General features: G+C 34.7%; 1 protein-coding gene across 2 annotated transcripts in view; it reads right to left on the bottom strand.

Moving 5' to 3' along the window:
• The window catches only part of EPHA3 (EPH receptor A3), a 221,491-nt gene extending 209,863 nt beyond the window's left edge, over window positions 1–11,628 (bottom strand). For both annotated transcript variants that reach the window (XM_081953309.1, XM_081953310.1), the window contains exon 1: window positions 11,443–11,628. In XM_081953309.1, coding sequence (XP_081809435.1) covers window positions 11,443–11,533 — 91 coding nt within the window. In that variant the 5' untranslated portion in view covers window positions 11,534–11,628. The remainder of the gene's footprint in view (window positions 1–11,442) is intronic.
• Window positions 11,629–12,922: the final 1,294 nt, after the last annotated feature.

The following is a 12,922-nucleotide window of genomic DNA, read 5'->3' as shown; positions in this document are numbered from 1 at the left end:
TCTATACCTGTCTGCTTAAAACTAAATCCCATTGCCTTCCATGGTGCTTACTCATAGGTTTGAAGCCTAAAAAGATTTAATAATATTTGTAAAGCATATCACAGTTTAAAATTATTTTGTTGTATTTAAAATCTATAACATCTAGTTCCAAGTACAATTAAGCACACATTGTAAAATGAGATCAGTAAGTTGCTATAAGAAGGCAAAAGAACCCAGTTTCATGAACTTCCAACATGACTATGGTTAGTTTTTCTTGATTTTATAAGTGGTTTAAGAGGCTCAATAATTCATTAAATGTTTTTTTTTTAAATAGATTTTGTTTTTCTGCTTGATTGCTTCAAATTTCATTGCAGTGCTATTACTCTATTCCCAAATATCAGCATCACATATTTTCCTTTTACCTTAATGCCAAGCTGGAAAATACTCCCGTCATTCTACCTTTTCATTCTTTCCCAGGAATTCTAAATTCTTATATTGCCACCCTGTAAAATAATCCTATGTCATATACAGGGTTCCATCTGAATATAACTATTTAGATCACAGGTTTGACTTTATCTATCCATCCAGTTTTACAAGTTATAAATTGCCCAATTTTGACATGATCTTCATATCCATGGGAAATTTTGTCATAATTGGGAGAAAGGTCCTTTTGTTCTATCTTGTATTTTGAAAAACATTCATATCCTGTTCTAATACTTTCACCTAAGAATTTAATGTCATATCAGTCATATAGGTGAGGTGTACTTTTATTTTAACAGCCACAGTTATAGAATCTTGCAAGTCTGAAACTTGTTCTTTCCAAACTTTCAGTATGAACTAGGAAGGGATGTGAAATGTTTGTTCAAAGTAGGTTTTTGTAATGGGGCCAAATTGAGCTTGTCTAATCATTACCTTGGTAGCAACTCTTTTTCCTGTCCTTCAAAGCCATTTCCTATACCCTCCATATATAGATAGCTTAAATATAATTGATTAAAATGGTTCTACTAGCAAATGAGACATATTGTGAAAATCAAAGCTGTTGCTTATAGTTCAGAGTGCACAGTTGGGGGAAAGGGGAAACTGAGAGCCATATTTGAAATTTGATTTACATGCTCAAAAAGCCATGATCCAAACAGTGGATCCTGCCAAAACAAAAATAAAATAATTATGGTTATCATTGTTAATCTTGCATTAAAATATAATATTATAATTTAAATTATGGAAGGCCTCAATTTGCAAAGATCTTGTGATGGCATATTTCCAATGAAAAGGAAATAAGGGAATGTAGTACTATAAATAAACTGATGGAATAGACAACCATTAGCTTAATGGAAAATTTAAATTTTCAGTGATTCACACTGAGATGCAAAGACACATGACAAACTCACTGTTATGGGAGCTCAATCCAAAAATAAGCTACTGAAAACCTAATCAATTATTGTATGGTATCTGGTGATAAAGAACCCAAAAAATGTTTCTAGTTACCCACAGGTTATTTCCTTATTCATAACTAATTTAATGTGAATTTAAGGATGGGGGACAACATGCTGATAAAAATAATAATAAAAAAATCCATTGAGTGTTACATTGAAGAAAACAGGATGCTTTTCCTGAATTGGGTTATGTTTTCCAACTTGCTGATGTCACCAAAAAGTTATTTTTTATTGTTTAATAGAATTTATGAGGTAATTAATTTAGAACATATGTGCTTTGCTATTCGCATTTTCTTTAAAAAAAATTGCCGGAGTTTAATTTTCTGCCCTTAAACAAGGAAAATTACATACATTCTCAGCCATCTTTGACATTTGAAATAACGTAAGATAAAGAGAAATAGTAATAAGGGCTACTACAGCCTCTCTTACTTGAACCACTAAAGGTTTTTTCTGTATGTTATCCATCTCCTATTCCAGTACCTTGAAGGCTTGGTACAAGTCTTTTTTCTCAGACTATCCAAAATCAGCATACAGTACATGCATTGATCCTACTTAATTTTTGGTTTTTCTTGACCAGAAAGCAAGTGATCTCTGCCCTATTTCATTTTACCCATAAATTAACACCATACTCTTGAGACAACTCCAATGTCCCAATGTGGTTATTTCCTAAACTATTTTTTCACCCATGCAATTCATTGAGCACTTGCAGATAGCTCTGACAGGACATACCTTTTGTATATCCCACCTTTTACCATGTTTCAAACAGGGTCCATAGTTGATGAATCTAATGAGACTAAATGATATGTATTGTTGCATTTCTGTTGCAGTTGCATTCAGATTTAGTCAGTTGAAATCATTATTAAATTAAGCTATGTTGATTTAAGGGCTGCCACAAGGAAGAGGGTGTTAACTTATTCTCCAAAGCACCTGACGACAAGACAAGAAGCAATGGGTGGAAAGTAATCAGGGAGAGAATCAATTTAGAACTAAGTCTAGGTTTTTTGACAGTGGCGACATTACCCAGTGGAATGGCTTGCCTCCAGATGTTGTGGGTGCTTCAACACTGGAAGTTTTAAAGAAGAGATTGGACAAAGATTTGTCTAAAATGATATAGGGCCTCCTGCTTGAGCAAGGGATTGGAGTAGAAGACCTATAAGGTCCCTTCCAGCTTGTTATTCTATTGTTATTCTATTGTTATTCTGTTATTCTTTTTAAATAGTCTATTAATTCAATAGCCTTCTGATAACAATTCAGTCCAACATTTTATTCATTAATATGTAGGTAGGGTAGAGGATACAATACAAAGCAGCATAAAATTAAAATAATAGATCTTGTCTGTTCTTGGAAGACATGTGTGTATGTTGGGATATAATTAGCACTCGGAGACGAATGCTATGACTGTGAAATAGATTGCGAAGTCAAAACAGCAGTCCACAAAAAGAAATGAAAAAAATACCTTGTAGCTCTTTCCAATATTATTGTATTGTATCTATAAATCACCAGGACTGAGCTCAAGTAGAAGAAAATTTTACAAAGACACAATTCTAATACTGTCTGAAAAAACAAAAAGTATTTTTAAAGCGCTCTCATTCTTAAAATAGCTGTAAAAATTTCTTTGGTGATGTGGGGGGAAGTGGTGAGACGTTTTCTATGAAACTATGTAGATAAATCCAGAATATTGTTTCTGAAAAAATGAAAAATAGTAAATCAACAATTCTAATTAAAATTGAAACACAAAGTATTTCAGCAAATGAAAATCATATAGGAATAACATTGTATTTTGTTTTTCTTAAAGTTTTATCAGATAGTTTTATCCTCACATGAAAGTACTTTTGGATTCAGTAGAGCTAATGTCTCTGTAAACTTGCACAGAACTGTACAAAATAGAAAGAAGAATTCACAAAGGCAAAGCTGAATTTTGCTGAGATTTGTAGAAGTGATACAAATATAAAGAAAAAAATATTTTGAGAATATCACTGTCTACTACATTATCTTAGAATGTTTCACATTTGTTTTTATACATATACTTAGATCCAGCAAAGTTCTAGATAACCAAGATTTGTTATTCCCCAAATTCCTTATTTCTGTAAAAGCAGCCTAAAGAAAATGACACAATGTTGAAAATTGATAGACTCATATGTTTATAAAAATTTTCAACCCTGAGTTCTGAAAACAGAATAAAGCTTTCTTAAGAATTCCAAATGAGTTCACCTAATGTAATTGTCTGCTGTAATTCTCTCCCACATGCAAGCTTATTTCACTCTCAAACGTCTCGTACATTTCCACGACTGTTTGTTTGGTGGTCTTTTATTCTTTTCCCAATATTTTTTCCATCAGATTAATGGGATTTTCTTCCTCACTCTGCCCAAAACAGCAGGATATACATTACTTTACAAAAAAGCTGCCTAAAAGTTTTCACTTACAGTGCATCAGCTTGAATAATGTCTCCCCACGTTAAAGAATTAATTTTGTATGGTTTCGTTAATCCTCAACAAGGGCTTGGTAGGCTAGTCTTTAGTCTTTTGTTGTTCTCTCCCAGCAGTTTCTTTCAAGTAGTATGATCTTTATTTTTATATCTCAATTGCTTTTTACCACTCTATTTGCTATTTGTAAATTTTGCAAGCAAGCTGAAATGTAAAACTTTGGAATGTAATGTATTTCAGTCAATAGCATTTCAGGACAGCAAGATGTTGTTACTTTATTTTCAAAATCAAGTTATCATAGTCATTTACCTGGGCTTCATTGATTGTATTGCATTTTTCTCTGGGTTTGTTGATTTGTTCAATTGACTGCATACAATTGAAAATAGTCTCTAGATTAGGCAATTTCTGAATGATTCTATGTAATTAATTAATTGATTAACCTGCTGCCAGAACACACATTCAGTTCAGATTTTCAGATAGTTTAACTCAAAGTTAAACAACACATTTATTTGAGAAGCCCAGTAGACTTTTTATAGCCAAAGTACTACAAATTTTAAGTATCCAACTTCAATGATAGAATTAAGGCCTCAGAATATTTCCTATTTCAAATTAATGGAATTTAAATCAACTGTGGTTGGATTATAGTAAGCGCTTTTATGTTAAGTAGGTACATGTTAATGTTTCACTCAAAATAGTTACAGTTTTTCAAGGATATGCTGTATGCAGCTAAATCTAGAAATTAAGATTCACTGGAACAAAGTATCCTTTAAAACTTTTATTTTAATGCAGAAAATATAACAGTTAAGTGTTCAATATTTTGTACACTGATTATAATTTGAATTTAAACACAGTTTAAAACAAACACCTACTTTTTGTTAATTTTCTTTCTTTTAAATATTTTACTAAGTTTGTGTGTGTGTATAGAAAAAAGTTTATTTATACTTACAAAACATTTACAAGAAAGAAAATTAAAATATATGTATTTGTTTTAGAATTGAATGTATATATCTATCTATATATAAAGTAGAATATATTGTATGTACACACATTAAACTCAAAAATAAACATTTACATTTTAGTTAATTTTCTAAACTACATATGTTAAATAATCATATATCCATTATCAAGTTATATTCCAATATATGATTAAGATTTGCATTCATAATTCTTAATAGAATTGTGGGTCTTGCAAGAATGAGTAATGGCAATCCAAAGGAGAAGGAGCAAGCATAGACCACCTAGTTAGCTGTTGGAAGAAAATTGCACAGACTAACTACAAAGAGCAACAATGGTATTTTGAAATATCTACAATAACTACCATTTGCTTGAAAGCAAGAACTGGTGAGACTACAAAATAGACAAAATAAATTAAAAAATGAAGAAACTAATGTTTAGAATTCAACCAGACAGGCATGTCCCACCAGATTTAATAACAGCAGATAAGAATGACAAAAAAGTCTGGATAATGAATGTTGTAGTATTGGAGGCAGCAGAATAGAATAGAAACTATTGGAGAAAAATCACAAAATACAAGTACAAGTAGAATAACTGTGGCAAAAGAAAGCAAAGATACTAGCAATAGCAATAGACAGCTTTCCAAATTCCAATTCCAAACATCTGGAGCACCACTTGAACACCATCGGAATTGACAAACCACCATGAGTCAATTGTGAAAAAACAGATTCACTTGCAACACCATACATTCTGTGACAAAACCTTTAACATTATTTAAAAACAACATCTCCCTATCCTGGATCTTTGCTAAGGATTCCCACAGGTAGACAACAATGCTAAATACAAGCTAAACATCTATAAGACAGCCTTAATATCTTTATTTAGAAATTAATTACACCGAGAGAGGGAAATAGTTGAATTTAAGTTTTTGATCTCTCTCTCTCACACACACACACACATTGTATTTTTCCTGGTAGCAAATATCACGGGACCCAGCTTCACATTTTAGTAAGCAAGCTAGGATATAACTATGGGTTTTACTCAGATTATTAAACCCCAAAGTTCTTTTTGATAATTTCAATACATGAAATTAAATGGATACTTTTTTTATCTCTTCTATGACAATAGGGGTTTATTCTTTTATATCATCTATACCTCCATTATGCAAACAAATTGTTCAGTAGAAATCAAGCGTGATTGTAATATAAATAAACTGAATCATGCCTAGCTGAACAGCAAACGCCTTAATTCAAAAATTCTGCCATCCTCTACTCTTGCTGTTGATAAAAGCTCTGTAGTGACCCTTGCTGGTGATAAATACCAGACTCCTCACAGCAAGTGGGGGGAAACCCTGCATTTTTGCTATTAAATTTTTCATTCAGTAACAATGATCTCAATCAAACAAGTTATATAACTACTTTGATGAAAAATGGTGCAATCTTGAACAAAAGGGAAGGAAATTTATTGCACAGAAACAAAATTTGCTCCATACTACATTTATCCAGAAGGACAATGTTTTAATTCCTACATTTTGACAAATATTACTAAATATAATATTCTATTACACTCTATTACACTAAATTTATTACACTTTATAGATTTTTATTGAAATGGCAAACCCTTACGACATATTTTGATTTCTAAAGACTTTTTCTTCTTCAAAGACGTTTCTTACTGCTTATTCAAAGCTGACTGGTTCCTAAAGTTTTATGTACTTTAGTTCTTTAACCCTTTATCTTAATTTCTTCCACCAGCATTTGCTTAGTTTTTCCTAAATGCTTCACAAGTGCCACACAAGGTCTTGGTTAAGTTATGATAACAGTTTTACATTTGGCTTCTTATATTTATCATGTGTTCTAAATGCAAAATATCTCATTCAACGGGCTGCAAGTTTATCCAATGAATCAATCATTTCTTTGAAAATATCAAGACAAGCATGATTCTTAAGTAGAACTTTAACTGTATTAAGAGTAGAGGATGGCAGAAGTTGGGTGGCTTATAAATTCAAATAAATAAACATTAACCTAAACTTGAAATAGGAAAAAGGAGTTGACAAATTTTTGAGTTTTATTTTGACATAACTTTTAATGGGCTATTAGGTTAATCATATCTGGAAAAAATATAGAGGGACTCTTTACTCCTTGGCTGTCTGTATTTTTATTGTCCAGTTATGGCATGCCCAATTCTATAATAATACTACGGTAGGCATTATAATGTATTTTAGTTAGTGTTGGAACAACCAAACTTTCCTGACTCAACTTTACTCAACTTTTGTGCATTACAACTGTGATTATTCAGTTGTTTCATTCAGGCACAGCACTAATACACGTGCCTGCCTAAATGCTGTTTTTTGATGTGATAGAATAATGCTAAATTTTAAGCAGATCAGAAATTGGTCAAATTGTTGCACCAATATATACTTGAAGTATTTTAAGCCCCTGTCATTTGGACTGGCTTAATAGAAGGGATTAAACAGTCATCAGCAGGGTTTAATAAGTGAGAAGATGAAGATATAGATAGCTATAAAACTGGAATTTTAATTATGCTTAGTCCTGTAAATGCTTTATCTATAATTCAGGTGATATCAGTTTTGCCTTTCATTTTTAAAAACTTTCAGTATGAGATAAAAGTTTTTTAAAACTTTTATTTCATACTGAAAAATGTATAATGAAATAAAATTCCAGAAATGGGATCTATTATAAGCCTTGTAATGAGTGGCTACTACTCTAAACAATAATAAGTGCATGAGAGCAACAGCATACAATTGCAATTGCTTTGCTCTCCTTAAACTTGATGCATGACTTCTGCAGAAAAACTGAAGAACATTCCAGAGGATTAAATTTTTAAAAATGCATACAAGCACAACATAAATAATATTACTTGTACTTATTTGTTTTGTTTGAAGGAAAACAAAAGTTGAATTTTGTTAGAAGTTTTTTGAATATATTTAATACAAACTTATACAAATGCTATATATATATTTGGGGTTCTCTGTGTATTCCTGATCTACTTCATTGCCACTAACTTCACAAACTTTTAAACTACTATTAAACATTAAATTATGTTTGGAGACCAATATAGCTAACTACTGAACAAATATAGTTATATAGTTAGGACAAAGTCATAGAAAGAAATGTTCACACATTGCAACCAGAACTACAAATATATTGTAAACTGAAATACTTTGTGTTACTTGTTTACTAAAGTACAGCCTAACGGTAACCATGAACAGATGTATATTTCTAGTGACTTGGGAACGGTAGGGAATGAAAATTGTATTCATAAGAAATTCTTTATGTGAGATTTGAGAGGTTAAAAGAAGTTTCCTGTCTGCATAGTCAAAATATTATTGAAGCAATTCAGGTTGTCAGTAAAAGATTAAACCAATTTGCTGATAATCCTGTTAATGACCCAGGTCAAGTGTTAACTGTTGCAGGTTATAAAACAGTTAAATTAAGGTTGCCGAGAACCAGGAGCAAATAGTATCATTATAGAAATGGATTAAGGGGAAAAAGTTACAAAATTGCAATTATTATTTATTTGATTCATGATGCAAAACATGTTTCCAATTAAATGGGGTGGAAGTGTTATCTGTATTACAGATAATCTAGAAGACTCTTGAAAAGTCCATCTTGGATTGAAAAAAGAGGGAAATTTTATAAGAATGTGCTTTTAGACTTAAATTTCTATTATTATTTTAAAAATCTATTCAAAGCTCAGCAGAGAATAAATACTATTCGTTATTAAGACATTAATTTCTATCACAATTACTGTTAACTGCTACAGGATTAACTTTTCACAACTTTTCTATTCATTATCAATATATTTAAAAGCAATTTGAGATTATTCAAATGCCTCTTTGACTCAATACACAATATATATCCTTAGAACAGATTTCAATTTAATTAATACTATATTATAAATAGCACTGAAGAAAACTATATTTTACAATCTTTTCGCTAAATTGGAGTTTCAATGAAATATATCATGTGGTCCTATTCCAGAATGGCTATAATAAATATTTTGTGTAATATGCCACTTAGCCACAGCAATCAAATAATATGGGGGGGAAATGCTTTTTAAAAAAAGAAATAGCCACACATACCTAAAAGTAATCAGTTAACACAAGTATGTATAAGTTGGTATCAACTCAGTTCATACAAACAATTTGCTCTGCTCTTCTGCAGAATCATAGATCAAATTAGATATAGTATGTAGAGCTCCAAAATAATTTTTAAGTGTATTGATCATTAATTCACCAGTAGATGGTATGAAGAAAAAGGATTAATTCTGTATGTCCATTCAGGTCCTATTATTGCAATTTGGCTAATTTACAGGTAATTAAATACAACTGCAAGTTTAGTTTTTGTATTAATAAGCATGCACTCTTAACAAATTCAGAAAATTGTGACTGTTTTCAACAGTGCTATTTAGTTATGTTATTTTATAAAAAGTTCAAATATAGGGAAATTATGTCAAATAATACAGTTATTTGACTATCTGAAAAAAATCCAATGGACTCAAACAGAAACACGTGTTTCTATATTTTATTGTATATTTTCCCTATATTTATTCTATATAATATACCTAATTCAAATTACAAAATTTTAAAACTTAATATTACTTACAATATACTTACTTCAAAGTTTGGACAATTTAAATAAATGCTGTTGCTTTATATTTAAAAATTAAATGTATAGCTTACTCAGCTAGGTTATTATGATACTAAGGAATATTATATAGAATCTATTATTGCCCACCCATCCCAAAAGTAAGAAACAAAGAAAGAAAGGGTGGAGGGAATCCAACTACGTAGACTGGAGAAAGAAAATGTATCGTCCAAACAGTATCATCTGTGGACAATAAATTCAATTTATTGCCACATTCAAATAGCAAAAAAAAAAAATGCAACAAAACAAATACACTTAATAACAGCTATAACAGATACAAACCTAAGGAGTTTATATAGTAACAGTTGCTATCTTAATATGTAATATGATTTGCCTGCCAGCACACTACATGGTTTATTGCTCTATTGTGTATCATCCTTGAGTTTTGCTGATAAGACTTTCACCTAACTCCAGAATGGTCTCTCCAGAAAGAGATTTCCTATCAGCTACATACATTCTACTCATTATTTGACTACACTATAATGAATCCAATATATATACTTAAATTATACACATGCATAACACTGATTGTGCTTTTACCAAGGAGATTTTTATTTTATTTTAAGCTGAAATAAACTGGCTGTTTTCTTACAAAAATCATTTCTGCATTGTTCCTGAATATAGCACTCCTCAAAGCAGAACCAATCAACAAATAAATAAGTCTGTCTTTTCCTGTTGCAAGTGCAAGACAAAACAAAAACATTCAGAAATCCCTTAAACTAGCAGTGATCAAGCAGGTGCAACATTTGTACAGTTCCTGGATATGAATTATCCCCACCCTTTTGGCCTGTACGTTTTGTACACACAAAGTGTGTTTGAACAGTCATGTTGAAGATTTAACGTTTAACGCTGTAACTTCAATGATACATATGTATGGAATATCTTCTATTATTTTTGGAAAACCTCTACTCAATGTTCCTTCAAAATATAGCTTTGGGAATCACAGTCACAATTTTTACCCATATTGTACCTATTTAAATTGATTATAACATGCAACTTACACAACAAAATAAGTGGTGCCCCTAAGTCACACCAAAGATAGATGATTTTTTTTAAAAAAAAGCAACGTTTCATTACATCTAAAGTTTGTGACGCAACCTAATAAAGCCACGTTTTAAAATGCAAACATTAATTTCTATGACATTTTTTTGAAATGGGTGGGCTACTGGGCTTTTATTTAATTAATTATTTCTGTAGAATGATTCGGTGCAATTACATCACAACGATAGGTGTGAATGAGTCACCAGCTGTGATCTCTGCAAAAAGAAGTCTTTGCTCTAATAAACTCGTGGGATACCTCCGGGTAAAACAGGTTGCCTTCCTTCTCATCATTATTAGTCCGGAGAAAACCACGTTACTGAGTCAAAAGAAAAGGCGATACGGAATTAGCCGCCTTTTTGGAAGCACCGTTTCATTTCTCCAAATCTATTCTTTGTTCCTCTTCCCGAGTGTTTGCTTTCACCCAAAAGAAAAAGAAAAGAAAAATAGTTGCATGGCTAGTTTAATCTTCCTTCTCCCCCTTAGAAGGCAGGCGATTGCACGGTAGAACTTCCCCGGGAAGGTTTCTCTGCGCCATCACATTTATGCTAATAATCAAACATACACGCCCTTTTCATTATAACCTGGATCCAAGTCACTTCGCACCGGCACCCGCTTCGACGCGCGACAGTCAAGCCACAGCTGATGCAAAACGCCGAGGGCTCGCCCGCTTCTCTTTCAACTGCATCTTCCCGAGACGGAACTAAGGGACTCGGGACCGTCACAGCCAGAGAGCCACCAGGCGCACCCGAACCAACTTTGCCCATCTGCGCCCATTCACACCCACAAAAACGCCCATGTGGCTGGTCCGGGATGAACGCCGCGCAGCTTTGATCGCTCTTCAGTGGCCCACCTTAAAAAAAAGAGCAACCCAGCCGTGGACCAGGTTGGCAAGCGAGGCGTTTAACTCCCGGCTTTCCGAAAAGCGGCGCCTTCTGGGCTTACCTTCGTTGGTTGGGTAGAGACTCAGATCTCCCAAGCAGCCGAGCGTAGATCCCAGGAGGAGGAAGAAGAGGCTGGGGAAGTGACAATCCATGCTGTGGCTGGTGCAGAGGGCAGCGCGAGCTGCATCTCTTCCCGGAGCATGCCACTGATGTGAGCGCTCTGATGGCAGGAGAAGTTACCATGCTCCGCTCGCAGCCTGATGTCAAGTTTGACACTGGAAATGAGGAGGAGTCTCGCGGACTGCCGGGGCTTGCCGGCAGCTTGCCGGCCGGCGCGCCAGGTCCTAGCGCCCTCCTTTCTTTCCTTCCACCAAGCAAAGCCGCGGGGGGTGGGTGAGGGGGATCCCGGAAAGCTGAGACTCAAAGCGACCGAGGAGGAGGAAGGAGGAGCGCTTGGCAGGCAAACGGCAAGGGGCTCTGTGCGTGATGGGCAATCGGACTTCGCGATCAAACCCCTCCTTGTTTGGAGCGCCCTTTTGGGGGGAAAAACAACAACAACCCAACCTAAAAAAACAAAAAAACAAGTGTCGGCTTTGATTCTAAGAGAGGCGCGACGTTATCGATAGCATCTCCCTCCCTCCTTGACCTCCGCTTTTGTTTTCGGCCAAACCCAAAGGAACAGCCGCGCCATACAGCAGAAGCGAAAAACGTGTGCGGAGTTGCAGGATGAAGGCGGGGGGAGGAGGGGAGGGAACATTTGAGACAAAATCCTCGTTGAAATCGCCGAGCTTGCCCTCTTGAGATGCGCTGCAGTTAGCCTCTGCACTTGGAGGTAACTCAGCAACTCCTTCTAGTCTGCAAACCTTCCGCCTACTGACGATACGCTGACCCAAGGTTATTTAAACGGTCCTTTTCTCGGTTAACCCAATTAAACTGCGTCTCCATCGCGCCCACTGAACTGAGAACTAACCACATGAGCTGGGTCCGCACAATCCACCAGGCTAATACACGGTTGGCTAACTAACCAGTAGGCTAGATTTGTTTCATTGGTTTAAATCCCGCAAAGCCCAGGCTCTTTGGGAGGGGGAGACAGGGTGATCTTTCTATGAGAGGGAGGGAGGGAGAATGGGAGAGGAGTGGGAGAGAGAATAAATGCGTGAATGAATGGATATGAATCACTTCTGGCTTTCTCTGGATACTGAAGAGAGGACCAGACGCACAGTGCTAACCGCCTAGAACAGGAGAGGAAGGGTAAAAATGGGCACCACCAGCCATGAAGCCTGGCTTGTCATCTCTCTGCAGTCAATGGTGTATTAACCATTAAGCAGACTAAGCACGTGCTTAGGGCATCAGGCCCAAAGGGGGCACCACAAAGTTGAGAAAGAAAAAAAATACCAATGAAGATTTATGCAGTATGTACAAAGGCACTAAGATTTGACAGTGTTTAGGGTACCAGTGAGCCTTAATCCACCACTGCCTGTAGTCCAGGGATGAAAGTTCCAAGGGACTTCCCAGCTGAGAAGGAGAGAATGCAAGGGTTG

The sequence above is a fragment of the Natrix helvetica genome, assembly GCF_964273705.1.
Source record: "Natrix helvetica genome assembly, chromosome: 4".
NCBI classification, from domain to species: Eukaryota; Metazoa; Chordata; class Lepidosauria; order Squamata; family Natricidae; genus Natrix; species Natrix helvetica.
The sequence above is the reverse complement of the archived record's forward strand: the minus strand, read 5'-3'. Positions and strand labels throughout refer to the sequence as shown.